Source organism: Panthera pardus, unplaced genomic scaffold (assembly GCF_024362965.1).
Source record: "Panthera pardus isolate Hobbes unplaced genomic scaffold, ASM2436296v1 HiC_scaffold_25, whole genome shotgun sequence".
In the NCBI taxonomy this organism is placed as follows: domain Eukaryota; kingdom Metazoa; phylum Chordata; class Mammalia; order Carnivora; family Felidae; genus Panthera; species Panthera pardus.
Window position 1 is genome coordinate 91,089,792 of NW_026526821.1, and position 15,462 is coordinate 91,105,253.

Genomic DNA, 15,462 nt, shown 5'->3' on the forward strand with positions numbered 1-15,462 from the left:
TATTTAAGTGACAACTTTTAATAGAGCCTTGCTTTAGTTTATTAGTTTTTTGTTTTCATGTTTACTTTTGAGAGAGTGAGAGCATGGGTGGAGTAGAGAGAGAGAGACAGAGGATCCAAAGCAAGTGCTGTGTTGACAGCACAGATGTGGGACTCAAACTCACCAACTGTGAGATCATGACCTGGGCCAAAGTCCGGTGCTCAACCAACTGAGCCACCCAGGCGCCCCTAGTTTTAGTTATTTTATAGAGTATAAACCACATTAATGTGGACTCTTCCAACTCAAAACAAGTTTCTTCATGCATGATCTAAGCTGAAATTTACCTTAACTTTCTGGAAAAAGAACAGTTTCTTAAGCAAAATACTAAGGTAAACAAAATGGGAAAAGAAATTTTCACTATTTGAAGCACTTTAAAATGTTAATTAGGGATGTCAAGCCACCAAGGCTCAAGTAAAATGTTCTAAACTTTACCACAAACTGATCCAGATTGTTTTTTTTTTTTTTTAAGTTTTTTTTTCTTAATGTTTACTTTTGAGAGAAAGGGAAAGAGACCCAGAGCATGAGCAGGGAAGGGGCAGAGAGCGAGCGAGACACAGAGTCCAAAGCAGGCTCCAGGCTTTGAGCTGTCAGCACAGAGCCTGATGTAGGGCTTGAACCCACGAACTGCAAGTTCATGACCTGAGCTGAAGTCAGATGTTTAATTGACTGAGCCACCGAGGCACCCATGGTCCAAATTCTTTGAGAAATAGAAAAGGTCATGTGCCTGGAGACGTGAAAACGTTCCAACTTTTGAAACAGAAAAAAAGAGACAATTCAGAAATTACTGACCAAAATGCTTGACACCGGTCCTAAGGAAAACAAAAAGTGCTTGAATTATGAAGTGATAAGTGGTGATCACTAAAAATCAGTATGTTCATTAAGAACAAGGAATATCAAATCAAGTGATTTACTTTTTATAGACTAGTACTAATTTATAGATTAAGATCACGGAAATGATGCAGGTCAGATGTTTCTCCATCCTCCCAAAGCATTTAATAGTTTCCTTGTGGATAATGTTAAAATACGTGGGGAAAATTACATATTGCACTGGGATTCTTAAGTGGCTGAATAATTACTAAAAAAAAAAAAAAAAAAAGTTGATCATGAAGCACTGTAGTCATCAGCTACAGGGCCTCTGTATTTTGTCTTGTCTGCACTGCCCCTGTTTTAATGATCTTAATGTGATATGAAGATAAAAAGACATGTCTTTAAAGCTGGGAGGGACAGCTAATATAACCTAAAACAGAATTAAGACTCAAAACCTTCACAACAGGCTATATAGCATTTCTTGATGCTGGTTACACATTAGTATCACCTGGGGATCTTGATAATCTACTGGTACCCAAGCTCCCCATCCCAGAGATTCAGATTCAGTTGATCTGAGGTGGAGCTGAGCAACAGTGTATTTTTACAGCCCTCTGGGAAACTTATTGTAAAATCAGGGTTAAGATGATACACTCAGGTTAAAATACTCAAGTGTATGAATACAAAAACAGAAATACTTGAAGTGGAAATGATGTTTGCGAATGACTTGGCGGAGTTTAATAAGTCACAAGAATGGACTCAGCAGTGAGATACTAGTTGTACATAAAGCTAATCCTCTCTCAAGCTACAATAAAGAAGTAAAATTTCAAGAGTATTATCCTCTCTTGTCTAGGCACCAACATCTAGCTCAAAGATTCCCACAGAGCAGATGCTGGCCAGACATGGAATGAATTAATAAAGTTAGCATATTGCTGCATAATAACAACATGCAGATTTATAAGTTAAATAATTTTCACATATATCATCTTATCTAAGGAGTAGAGATTGAGATCATGCTCCATGAGTAACACACTGTATCTGCAACAATATCAAGGCAGATATTTCACTACTGGATCATTCTAATAATTCCACTGTCTGAACAAAAAAATAAATGCACTCCTTGGTCCACGTACCAATCTCCAAACTTCTCCCATGCCTTCATATTTTCTCCAGAAGAAAAAAAAATGTATCCCTCACAGAACAAGTTTTCAACTCTCAGTGTTTCTGAAATGCACATTTCAGAACGGAAAATTCTCTGTGCTGTGCTGTCCTGTACTCTGAGAGACACTTATCATTTCTTGTCTCTAGGGCACTACAGGCCAACAATACCTCAGTCACAATGATGATTAAAAACTATGCCACACATTTGCAAACACTGTCTTCTGTCCTTAGGTGGACACTGCTACCAACACTGTATAACTACTGGTGTAAAAGGCCTCTAATCTACCATCTTCTATAGCAGCATTGTGACCACTTAAATTTATCCAATTTCAAAATCCAGTTCCTTAGCTGCATCAGCCACATTTCAAGAGCTCCACAGCTATATGTGGCTAGCGGCTAATGTACTGGACAATGAAGATACAGACCGTTTTCATCATCAAAGAAAGTTTTATTGGACAGCCCTCTATCTAGAATCTAGACAAGGCTTCACCTATCTACTAGGTTTCAATTCTTAATACTGGTTTCATCATTAAGCACTTTTGTACCTTGTGAACTTGTAGAAGAAAAAAAAAATTACAAGAGCTACTGCTTGTTATTTAATGTTGATAGAGCAGTTATTACTATGTTGCAAGTGTTTAAAAACGCATTTAGGGGCGCCTGGGTGGTTCAGTCCGTTTGAGCGTCTGACTTTGGCTCCGGTCATGATCTGACGGCTCAGAGCCTGGAGCCTGTTTCGCATTCTGTGTCTCCCTCTCTCTCTGCCCCTCCCCAGCTCATGCTCAGTGTCTCTCTGTCTCTCAAAAATAAATAAATGTTAAAAAAAAAAAATGTGTAAAAAAAAAAATGCATTTAAACAATTACATTTTAAGTTAATTTATTTCTTTTTTCTCAGAAGGGGTCCCAGACTTTATGAGACTGACAAGAGTCCACAGCACAAAACAAGTTACAAATCCTTAAGCTTGAGTAATAAGCCAGAAAAATATTTTCAGCTCTGTGAGCCATCAAGTCTCTGGTACAGCTTTTAAACTCTGTCACTATAGAGCAAAAGCAGCCACAGACACTTATTTGCAAAAGCAGGTGATGGATCATATTTGGTTCACAAGTGGTAATTTACCAAGCCCTGAACTGGACTGATCTTTCTAAAAGACAAAGATGGTCATGCCATTTATTGGCATAAAATTTTCAGTAGTTCTCCCAAATCCTGTATTATCTGACTCCAATTTGTCTCTCTGCATTTTTTGTTGTTCCTCTATCTTACGCTCCAACCAAATATTTTCATTCCAACAACTATTTTTAGTTCTCTGCATATGCTATGTTGTCTTCCCTAGAGTTTTACATTTGCTATGTCCTGTACCCCAAACATCCTAACAAATTCTTACCACCCTTCAGATATTGGCACTAATCACCAAGTGTAGCACACTGGTTAAGAACACAGGTTCTGGGGCAGATTACCTGGGTCTGAATCCTGACTCTGCCTCTTACAAGCAGTCTGAGCTTGGGCATGTCATGTAATGGAAAAGAGCAGTCAAATCTGGCACTTAGACAATCATTAGTAATGATGTACTTGCCTCATACTTCACTAGAGTTAGTTGTGTTACCAATAATAAGAACCACTGGTATAGAAAATACTATTAGAAATAAAGTTAACCAAAATCACAATATTTACCAACCTACTGACGAAAATTCTTCTTCCAGAGAGCTAGAGCTGTTGGATGATGAACTGTGATCATCTTTACTTTCTGGGGAATGATGTGTTTCACTCTCTTCATCCGTTGAAAGATCAACCATTCTGGATTCTAACAGGACATTTTTTGAATATAACAAAGAGTCAAGATAGTGTAATCAATAACCTAAATTCTACACAACACATAGCATATATACAGTACAGTGTTTTAATTTTCCTCCATGTATTTGAAGCAATGTACAGATCTTTCTCCATTTCCATTGTTTCTGAAACCAATGGATGATCTAATACATGTACAGACTTACCCTATTTATACAATCTACTTATCTAATAAAATATTCTCTTAAAAGATGCAATGAGAAGAGGAAACCATACAGAAAAAAGAGACAACAAAAAGTGAAGGCACATTTAAAACAAGAAAGAAAAATTATGGTGGTGAAGTTGAAAAAAACCTAATGTACACCTACTATATGGTAGGCACTGAAATCTGCTTTACAAGGTCTATTTCACACAATTGTAGAATTTCACAATTCCGTAAAGTAAATGCCTGCTATTATTGATGAGGACATTAGGGACTAGAGAGGCTAAGTAACATGTCCAGTGTCACAAAGTTACTAAGTGGAGAAGAGGGCTTTCAATCTAATTTCACTCAACTCTGGAATTTAGACTCTCTTTATACCATACTTCAACGGCTGGTGGCAAGCAGTCCTGTAATGAGCACTGTGGTCTCAAATCACGAATCTCTTTGCTTCTACTCTGTGATTTTGGGAAGGACAGTCTGCCAAACAGTCTATTAAACAAAGATAACATTAAGAGATAACACCCATTAGGGTGTTGTGAGAACTGAATGAACAAAATGTGAAGTAATTCATGGTATTATTGACAAGAAAGGGCTTGTCAGTTTACAATTATTTTGTATTTTTTTATGAATTTTAAAACTTAAAGACTACATACATAGTACTTTTTTAAATTTTTTTTTAATGTTTAATGTTTATTTTTGAAGGAGAGAGAGAGAGAGAGAGAGAGAGAGAGAATGTGAGTGGGGGAGGGGCAGAGAGAGAGGGAGACACAGAATCGGAAGCAGGCTCTGGGCTGTCAGTACAGAGCCGGATGCGGGGCTCGAACCCACGAACTGTGAGATCATGACCCAAGCCCAATTCGGACGCTCAACCAACTGAGCCACCCAGGCGCCCCAGTACTCTTTATCTTAAAAATGTCCTGCAATTAACAGACCTATGTAGAGTAAAAAAAAAAAAAAAAAAAAAAAATCTGGAGTAAGATCAAAACTTAGAAGACAAAGGAATACAAGTACAGATTCCCTCTTTCTTTGCTACTATTTATGACAACCCCTACCTGTTCCCAAAGTGGATGAACACCAGAGCAGTGGTTCTCGGAGCATGGTCCATCAACCTCTGGAAGTCCCTAGGACCCTTTCAGAGGATCTGCGAGTTCAAAACTACTCTCATCACAATATTAGCATGTTATTTGCCCATTTTAATCTGATGCTATTTATATAATGAAGCAATAGCAGAGGGGGGTAAAACTCTTGGCTTCTTAGTATAAATCAAGACAGTGACAGCAATATGTAGTAGTAGCCATTGTATTCTTCACCACCATGCATTGCCAGGAAAAAAAAAAAAAATCCAGTTGCACTTACCATCCTCAATACAGCAGTAAAAAGTCACTAACTTTATTAAATCATGACCTTTGAGTCCACATCTTTTAAATATTCTGTGGAACAAAATGGCAGTGTGTATAAAGCACTTCTGGGTCACGCTGAAACACAATGGTTGCCTCACCGAAAAGCACCTGTGTGAGCAGATGCAAGGTGAACTAGCCACGGTCTTCAAGGAGCAACACCATTTTACTTGAAAGAATGACAAATTCTAGTTATTTCTACATGTACACCTGACAAACTGTCTCAGAAATGAGTAAAGCTGTGCCTATCACTTCCAGAATTAGAGATTTCAAGTGAAAACTGGAATTTTGGAAAACATATCCTGCACCGTGAGCATCTTTGCAATACTTAAAAGACTGATGATTAGCAGTAACACACTAACAGTAACAGATTTGGGGGGAGATACTGTATCATAAAATGTACCAACATTTGCAAACTCTGTGAACCAATGCTTTTCATAGTCCGTGCATGATGTAACCAATCATGCATGGGCAAAAGTTCCATTCAAGTGCAAAACACACCAGTGGATTTTAATGTAACAGACTGGGGAAAAAAACCTGACAGATAACTGTTTCAGCTGCTTGTTGCAAACTGACCTTTAAGAAAGTACTGTTTGTTGACCTTTGTTGTTACACCAAAGCAGGACACCCTCAATCATCTAAAAGCCTATTAAGTATTCCTATTACACCCTGTACCTGCGGTTTTCTTTTCATATTTCAAATGAAACAACCTATCACAAGGCTGAATGCAGAAGTATCAAGATTTGCAAATGGAAAACAATGTCACTCACTAGTTTTCTGTAAAATAGTTACGTGGGAGAGACATTTTTTTTTTAACCTCAAAACTAACTGAAAACTGCATTCTTATTAAGCTCCAATTCTAACTGGAACACATTTTATGTAAACATCTTAATGCTGCTTAAATTCTAGATTTAAAAACGCAAAGGTACTTCAAAACTACTGCACTGTAGTTCCTGCCATTATTGGTACAGTCTATGGCGTCTTCAATTCATTGTGCTACCTGGTGACATCCACCGTCGTTGTAATCTGCGTTCCTGCAAATAACTGATGAAAAATACAACAAGCAAAGGAAACGTGCGAAGTCTGTCACCTAGATTCTTCTGATGTACTATTCTGCTTAAGTGTTTTCTAGAAAGCTAACTGGGGACGTTCCCAAAAGTACATGAAACTTCCCCCTAACAGTACCAGAAAGTTTTTTTTTTTTTTTTTTAATTCTATGACTTTTAGGTTCTTCGTAAACAGCAAGTACCGCACTAAACCTATAACTGGGGAGAGTTCACCCGACGGTGCGAACACACACGAGCCACAAATCCCAAAGGATTCTTTCTGGTCGCCCCAAGGAGCCCGACTTGGAGATGCGGGCAGCGGGCGAGCGAGTGCTGGGAAGCGTGCAGTCTGGCGAGTGCTGGGAAGCGTGCAGTCTGGCTCCAGGTCGCCGGAATTCAGCACTGCTGGAAGTTACAGCGGTCACGGGAACCACCGGAGAAGCCCGAGGGCCTCTTCCCGCAGCCCCGCCCCTCGCCCCGCGTCACATCGGCTCCCCAGCAGCCCAGCCTCACCTGGGACGTCGGAGCCTTCAGCGCGCGGAGCCGCCCCCGCGGCGCGCCGGGAACTTGCCCACACTCGGCCACGACCGCGAGGGCCCCGGGCCCGAGCACGCCAGTCCGTCACCTCCGCGCGGCCCACGCCACTGGGCGGCCCTTCCTCTGGAGGGCCCGGGGCCGCCTGCTCCCCCGGAGCCTCGGGTTCAGCAGACCGCTCCTCGGCGTCATCGCTATCGCTGGAGTGGGCTCGGCGCTGCCGGAAAGTCCTCTTCGGCCTGTGAGCCATGGCTGAGGCCCGGGCGCCACGCGCGCGGTCTCTTCCGGTACCCGCCTGCGGGATCTCTGGCGTCCACGCTGGTGCGCGCTCCCGCTTATAAGGCCTGGCCGCCGCGTGCGCGCGCTCCTTTCGCGCGCCGTCCGCTCCGCCTTCGCCCTGCGCATGCGTGTTCTGCCTCTTTTGCTCTTTCTATCGAGTTCGGTTCCAAGGGCCGCCCTGGTTCCCTGGGCTGGCCTTGCAAAGCGTTCTCTTTGCAAGGCTTGGCTGTGCTGTAGTGTTACGTGGTTGAAAGAGTCCCGTAGCCTCCTCGCGGTGAGCGCCACGATGGGCAGCACTCAAAGGCTCTCCTTGTGCAAACCCTATCTAGGAATCAGGCACAATACCCACATCCTAGACTGGAACTGCATCTGCTCTTCTCTCTCCAACGAAGAATTAAACAAAAAACCTGAAGTGTGTGGGGGTGGGGGGTGGGGAGATTGCTTCTGAAAGCTAAACAGTAATATCTACACAAATGATAGGTGCACGAATGAGCAAATATCAAACAATTGCTCTCAGGTGGCAAGGTTTCAACAGAACCTGGTTAAATGCCTTGGTCCTTAAGAAAAAAGAATATCTGAGAACAGAGAGTGGTGTTGACAAAGATGCACAGCTGTAAGAAGGATGGCAAAAACCGTGGGAAACTTGGACTGTATTCATTAGCTCTTCGGAGAGAGAGGAAGCCTTCACCAGGGACTCTGCGTTGTTGGTCTCCTTGGTTAAAGCCCATTCTTATTGGATGCCTCTGATCATACCATCTGAAGCAAATAACCATTCATTTCAATTAAATTCTTTTGCTGGGCTTTTCAGTCCATGTTTTAAAGTTCAGGAAGTCTTTCCAAGAGGCTCGTGGAAAAGATTGTTTTAAGAGATAAATTTCCAGGTGCTCACCTCCCTCCGTACGTAGCTGCCTGAGAACCCCTACATTCATGCAGCTTCTGCCAATGTAGGCTTTCCTCCCCTTCTTATGAAGAAGAGACACGATTCTTTGTCCATTCCAAATGTACTACAGTACATACCCCCACATGTAAAAGCCTTTGCAGCATGTAAAATTTTATTGTAGGACAAGAAAAAAAATACCTCTGAAGTCATCATAATAATTCTGGAAGTCAGAGGTTTCCAATGGCTTACTTGCAACAAAAATGGAGGACCAGTAGCGTCAGCATTGCTGAGTTGGTTAAGTAGCCTGCAGACTCTTGATTTTGGCTCAGGTCATGATCTCACGGTTTGTGGAATCAATCCCTGTGTCAGCCTCTGCCCTGATAGCATGGAGCCGGTCTGGGATTCAGTCTCCCTCTCTCTGCCCCTTCCCTGCTTGAGTGCATGCACACGTGCTCTGGCTCTCAAAAACAAAACAAACAAACAAAAAACTTTTTAAAAAGTGGAGGGCCAACTTGAGCTGTCAACTACTCAAAATAATGTTTAATTATGAATCACTGATTTTTGCATGGAGTTCACACAGAGTTCTAAGAATAGATAGGCATTGAGAAAACATACCCTTTCATATGTGGAGGGTTTTCTCAGTGCCTGTATAATATAAAATCAAAATATAATAATGTAACAATTAACACGATACCATTGTAGCAATAAGTTACAGCTGTCTGTGGATGCATGAACTAATGTGTGTGGGCAGACCATCTTTGTCATCATGGGATGCATTCCCAACAAAAATGTTCTTTTGTCAAAAAAATGTAATGTGTTTTGGTGTATTTATAGTGTGTTTTTCAAGTGTGTTGAAGTCCACTGGCCAAAAGCTACCAGGAGGACACTAAGTCAAATAAAGTTTATTTACCTTGTCTCAGAAAAAGAACATACAGACCAAAGAAACCATGCATTTCTTTGTAAGAGGGAGTAGAGTGTGGCTTATTAAAAGATTTAAGTTTGTGGTAGGAACTTTTTTTTTTCCAAGTTTTTTAATTCTAATTATTTAACATACAATGTAATATTTGTTTTAGGTGTAGAATTTAGGGATTCATCACTTACACCCAGTGCTCATCAAAAGCACCATCTTTAATCCCCATCACCCTATTTAACCCATTCCCCTACCCTCTCCCCTCTGGCAACCATCAATGTGTTCTCTATAGTGAAGAGGCTGTTTCCTGGGTTTCCTCCCTTTTTGCCCCCATGTTCCTTTGTTTTGTTTCTTAAATTCCACTTATGAGTGAAATTATATATTTGTCTTTCTCTGACTGAATTATTTCCCTTTCTGCTGGGAGTTTTTTTTTTTTTTAATGTTTTATTTATTTTTGAGAGAGAGAGAGAGAGAGAGAATGTGAGTGAGGGAGGAGCAGAGAGAGAGGGAGACACAGAATCTGAAGCAAGCTCCAGGCTCTGAGCTGTCAGCACAGAGCCTGACTTTCTGCTAGGAGATTTTTGAGAGCTCGGGGAAGCAGGGTCAGATTTCGATTGCATAATGTCAAAAAGCTGGGAGAGTTCAGCACCTGGGTACTTTAGTAACTTTTTTCAAGAAATGGGAGGAACAGAACAAGAATCTGGGGTTGGAGTGTCATTGGCAAGAAAGTGGCAGTCACTCAGAAGAAAATTTGCAGTTACAGTATAGTCTTGACTTCCAGTTGAGTTGATTTTCACTTTCTTATTATTAAAATTAGAATGATGACTCAATCCAGGATAAAAAATTAGAGCTTTGCATCACAAAAAATTATATATATGTGTAAAATATACACACCACACAGATACATATACAAAATGTGTACATACACACCACACACACTTTTATAGGGAAATAAACATTGATGAATAAGAGACTTTCAAAGGGCACCTGGGTGGCTCGGTCAGTTAAACATCCAACTCTTGATTTCGGCCCAGGTCATGATCTCACGGTTCTGAGACTGAGCACTGCATTGGGCTCTGCACTGATAGCACGAAGCCTGGATGGGACTCCCTCTCTCCTCTCTCTGCTTCTCTCTCTCTCTCTCTCTCTCTCTTTCTCTCTCTCTCTCACACACACATACATACACAAAATAAATAAAATTTAAAAAATTTAAAAAATATGGGGCACCTGGGGTGACTCAGTTGGTTAAACATCTGACATCGGCTCAGGTCATGATCTTACAGTTGATGAGTTTGAGCCCTGCATCCGGCTCTGTGCTACAGCTCTGAGCCTGGACCCTGCTTCAGATTTTGTTTCCCTCTCTCTCTGCCCCTGCCCCGCTTGCTCTCTATTACGCATGGGCTCTCTCTCTAAGATGGATAAACATTAAAAAGAACACTAAAAAATTAAAAATTAAAAAAAATTAAGCATAAATGATATTTTATTAGATAAAATTTTGTAGGGCATAAGAATATGAATTGGAGGAGAAAAACAATGGTGTAAAGGGCTTGCATTTTTTATTTTATTTAACATTTATTTATTTTTGAGAGAAAGAGAGAGATTGAGCACCAGTGGGGGAGGGGGATAAAAAGAGGGAGACAGAATCTGAAGCAGGCTCCAGGCTCTGAGCTGTCAGCACAGAGCCCCACTTGAGGCTCGAACTCACTAGCTGTGGGATCATGACCTGGGCCGAAGTCAGACACTTAACTGACTGAGCCACCCAGGCGCCCCTAGATTACATTAGGTACATTTAAATGAATGATAGAACACATCCATTTAAAATAAAAATGCCAAAATGTACAATACACCAGAAATTACATCCTTGGCAACTGTAAAAATTTATGATGAGAACTTATAAATGTATACCTGAAAATGTGATGAGATAATGGATTTATTATTTATTTATTGACAGAGGGTGGGGAAGGACAGAGAGAAAGGGAGAGAGAGAGAGAGAGAGAGAGAGAGAGAGAGATTGAATCCCAAGCAGGCTCTGTGCTGTCATTGCAGAGTCCCGATGCAGGGCTTGGTCCCACAATAGTGAGATCATGGTCTGAGCTGAAATCAAGAGTCAGACGCTTAACTGACTGAGCCACCCAGGCGCCCCTGAGATAATGGAATTTTAAAACTTCTGAATGAGTATTAAAGGAAAAAAAAGTGTGAAGTTCACCATCACAGATGACTATAGCACCTCTAGCTTCTTTCTACTGACCATGGAAACCCCAGTTGCTCAAAAGACAGAAAGAACACTTCTTGCCTGGAAAGTGTCATAATAAGGATTGTATTTTTAAAATTGATTGGAGGGTAGAGTTATAGTTAAAATAGACATTGCAGTGCATTTTAAGGGTATATCCTATCAGTAAGCCAATTCTCCTCTAGAAATCCACCCCCTTTCCCAAATCAGATTTCTGTAGCTATGTCCATCTCCTGGGAGAAGGCTAGCAGGATCAGAATAGATACCTAACCATGGCAGATGAAATAGAATCTTTCACTAGGATATTAGCTTTGAGAATGAACCACAATTTATTGTCTCCACACAGTCTTGAGTTAACACTGCTGCTGGGAATGAAGAACTTGACAGCTGAGGCCAGGGTAGTGGCAACACATTTGACATGAGGAAGGTTGGTGGCTCTTTAGTTTCTCAGGTGAGAGTGTCCGAGGAGATGTAGTGGGTGACAGGGGAGAAACAGGCTGCTGAGCATACTAACTTTGGTGCAGCTGTGAGAAAGACCCCTTCCCCAAGTGTACCCAAGAAGTTGCAACTTTAAAGGGGAAGATGCCCCACGTGTTTACACATGGAGATAGGAAAGGAGTAGCCAGAGAGCAAGAATTGCTCTTTTTCATGAATGCTAGGAGTTTTTCTCCAAAGAGGGCAAGGATAATGCCGATCTCTTTTTTGCCCTACACCCTATTTACAATAATAGGTTGTTGAATTAATCCACTGATTATTAGGAGGCTTTGTATTATTTACCTGTTATATAATTAAAAACTCCAAGTTAGTAATTGGCATATGAAAAATATCAGCTTCTGGAAATCAGTGTCATATTTACTCAACTTTTTCCCCTGAAATGAAATGACATTTTATTTAGCTTCTCTTGCCCTTGATCTGTGGGTTCCGAGCTCCCTCTAGTGAGACACAGGCTACTTACAGAAGAATTGTGTCAAATAATCATTTGGAAATTGCTTCCTTCTTATTGTAGAGCTATTTTTTTTTCACTCTTGTTACAAGTAATGGGTATATATTCACTTTTTAAGCCAAACTATGTCAAAATTTCTCACATGACAAAATTTTGCACAGTCATGTTTATAAGTATCACTCTCTCCCCTGAAAATTGAAAAAAAAAGAAGTTATTGTGGAAATGCATCCATAAAATATGGACCTAATTGTACTGTCACTTTTCTGTATCTAATTTTTGAGCACTTACTATGATAGAAAATTTGTGGTGGGACAAGAGAGTCACAACATACATGGGATCCTGCTTCTGATGGTCAAGTGCTATTAGCCAAATTAGCCCTAGAGGTTGACTTTACTGGAAATGCTTTTTTTTTTTTTTTTTGAAAGGGCAAAGGAAGCAAGAATGGGGAAAAGACAGTCTTTTCAATAAATCATGTAGGGAAAACTGGATAGCTACTTGCAAAACAATGAAACTGGACCACTTTCTTATACCATACATAAAAATAAACTCAAAATGGATTAAAGACCTAAATGTGAGACTCAAAACTCCTAAAAGAAAACATAGGCAGTAATCTCTTGGACATTGGCCTTAACAACATATTTATGGATGTCTCCCCTCCGGCAAGGGAAACAAAAGCAAAAATAAACTATTGGGATTACATTGAAATAAAAAGCTTTTACACAGTAAAGGAAACCATCAACAAAACAAAAAGGCAACCTAGTGAATGGGAGATTTTTGCCAGTGATATGTTTGATAAGGTGTTAATATCCAAAATATGTAGAGGACTTATACAACTCAACACTAAAAAACTCTAAAGAATCCAATAAAAAAATGGGCAGAGGACCTGAATAGACATTTTTCCAAAGAAGACATACAGATGGTCAAGAGACATATGAAAAGGTGCTCAATATCACTAACCATCAGGGAAATGAAAATCAAAGTCACAGTGAGATATTACCTCACATCAGTAAAAATGACTAGTATCAAAAGATAAGAAATAACACGTGTTGGCAAGGATGTGGAGAAAAAGAAATCTTCATGCACTGTTGGTAGGAATGTAAATTGGTACAACCAGTCTAGCCTTATGCTAAGTGAAATAAGTCAGACAGAGAAAGACAAATGCCATGTGATTTCACTTATACTTATAATCTAAAAAACAAGCAAATGAACAAACAAAAAATGAACAGACTCAAATACAGAAGACAAATTGGTGGTTGCCAGAGAGGAGGTGGGTAAGGGGATGGGTAAAATAGATGATTTTATTTAATATGTTTAATATAAATATATATATTTAATATAAATATATATTATATTAAATATATATAAATATATAAATATATTTATATTAAATATATATAAATATATATTTATATATATATTAAATATAATATATTTAATATAAAATAGATGATTTAAAATAGATGTAAAACAATTTTGGGTATAAACTTCCAGTTATAAAACACATAAGTCATGGATATGAAAACTACAGCATAGAGAACATAGTCAATATTTTAAGAACATTGTATGGTGAGAAATGGTGACTACACTTATTGTGGCGAGTATTAGTAATGTATAGAATTGTTGAATCAATATGTTATATACCTGAAACTAATATAATACTGTATGTCAATTATATTTCAATAATAAAAAAACGTGGTAAGAACACTTAAAATGAGTTCTACCCTTTTAACAAACATTTATTTATGTAAAGTTTATTTATTTATTTTGAGAGAGAGAGTGTGGGGAAAGAGAGAGAGGGAGAGTGAAAATCCCAAGCAGACTCTGTGGCCATTAGCTCAGAGCTCAATGTGGGGCTTGATCTCATGAACTGAACTGTAAGATCATGACCTGAGCCGTTTTCAAAAGTCAGATGTTTGACCAACTGAGCCAGCCAGGTGCCCCACTAAAATTTTTTTAAAGATTTTATATTTTTAAGTAATTCCAACATGGGGCCTGAACTCATAATCCCTGAGACCAAGAGTCACATGCTCTACCAACTGAGCCAGCCAAGCACACACCTTTTAACGAGACTATAAGTGTACTGTACAATATTGTACAGCAGATCTCTAGAACCTTTTCATTTTGTGTAACTGAAACTTTATACCTGTTGAACATCAACTACCCATTCTTTCTCCTCCAAGATTCTGGCAACCACCCTTCTTCTTTCTGCTTCTAAGAGTTTGGCTATTTTAGATACCTTATATAAGTGGAATTATATAGTATTTGTCTTTCTGGGACTTAGCATAACATCCTCAAAGCTCATCCATATTGTTGCACATGGCAGGATTTTCTTCTTTAATGCTGAACATTTCATTATACATGTATACCACATTTTTATCCAGTTATTGGATGAAGGACATTTAGGTGGTTTCCAAATCTTAACTATTGTGAATAGTACTGCAATGAACATAGGAGTGCATATATTTATTTGAGATCTTGATTTCAATTCTTGTGGATAAATACCCAGAAGTGGGATTGCTGGATCACATGGTAGTTTTATTTTTAATTTAAAAAAATGTTTATTGATTTATTTTGAGAGAGAGAGAGAGGGGGGGGGGAGGGGCAGAGAGAGGGAGGGAGAGAGAATCCCAAGCAGGCTCCTCACTGTCAGGACAGAACCCAATGCGGGGCTCAAACTCATGAACCAAGAGATCATGACCTGAGTCGAAGTCAAGAGTCGGATGCTTAACTGACTGAGCCACCCAGGTGCCCCTATTTTAAATTTTTGAGGAACCTCCATACTGTTGTCCACATTGACTCTGCCATTCTACATTCCCACCAATAGTGTGCAAGAGTTCCAATTCCTCCACAACTTTGCCAACACTTACTGTTTTTTAAGTACTAGTTGTCCTAACAGGTGAGTAGTGATATCTCATTGTAGTTTTGATTTGGATTTCCCTGATGATTAGTGATGGTGAGTATCTTTTACATACCTATTGACTACTTTGGAGAAACTCTATTCAAAACTTTGCCCATTTTAAAATGGGATTATTTGTTTATTTGTTTGCAAATGAGTCATAGGAGTACCTCGTATATTTTGGGTATTAGTCTCTTATCATATGTACAATTTGCAAATATTTTTCTTCCTTTTCATAGGTGATCTTTTCTCTATGTTGCATATTTCCTTTGCTGTACAGAAAGTTTTTAGTTTGATATCATTCCACTTATCTATTTTTTATTTTGTTGCCTGTGCTTTTGGTGTTTTATTGAAAAAA

The 15,462-nt window shown here is 39.5% G+C and overlaps 1 protein-coding gene across 15 annotated transcripts in view; it reads right to left on the bottom strand.

Moving 5' to 3' along the window:
• The window catches only part of GCFC2 (GC-rich sequence DNA-binding factor 2), a 54,690-nt gene extending 47,386 nt beyond the window's left edge, over nt 1-7,304 (bottom strand). For 13 of the 15 annotated variants that reach the window (XR_008417914.1, XR_008417911.1, XR_008417908.1 and 10 more), the window contains exons 1-2: nt 6,946-7,304; nt 3,675-3,800 (exon numbers count right to left, since the gene is read on the bottom strand). Coding sequence is in view for 7 of the 15 variants with exons in the window: in XM_019442988.2 (XP_019298533.1) it covers nt 3,675-3,800; nt 6,946-7,216 (397 nt within the window). In the remaining 8 variants the exon portion in view is untranslated. The remainder of the gene's footprint in view (nt 1-3,674; nt 3,801-6,945) is intronic. The other 2 variants (XM_019442993.2, XM_019443027.2) reach the window with 2 other exon arrangements.
• Between the last annotated feature and the right edge of the window lie 8,158 nt (nt 7,305-15,462).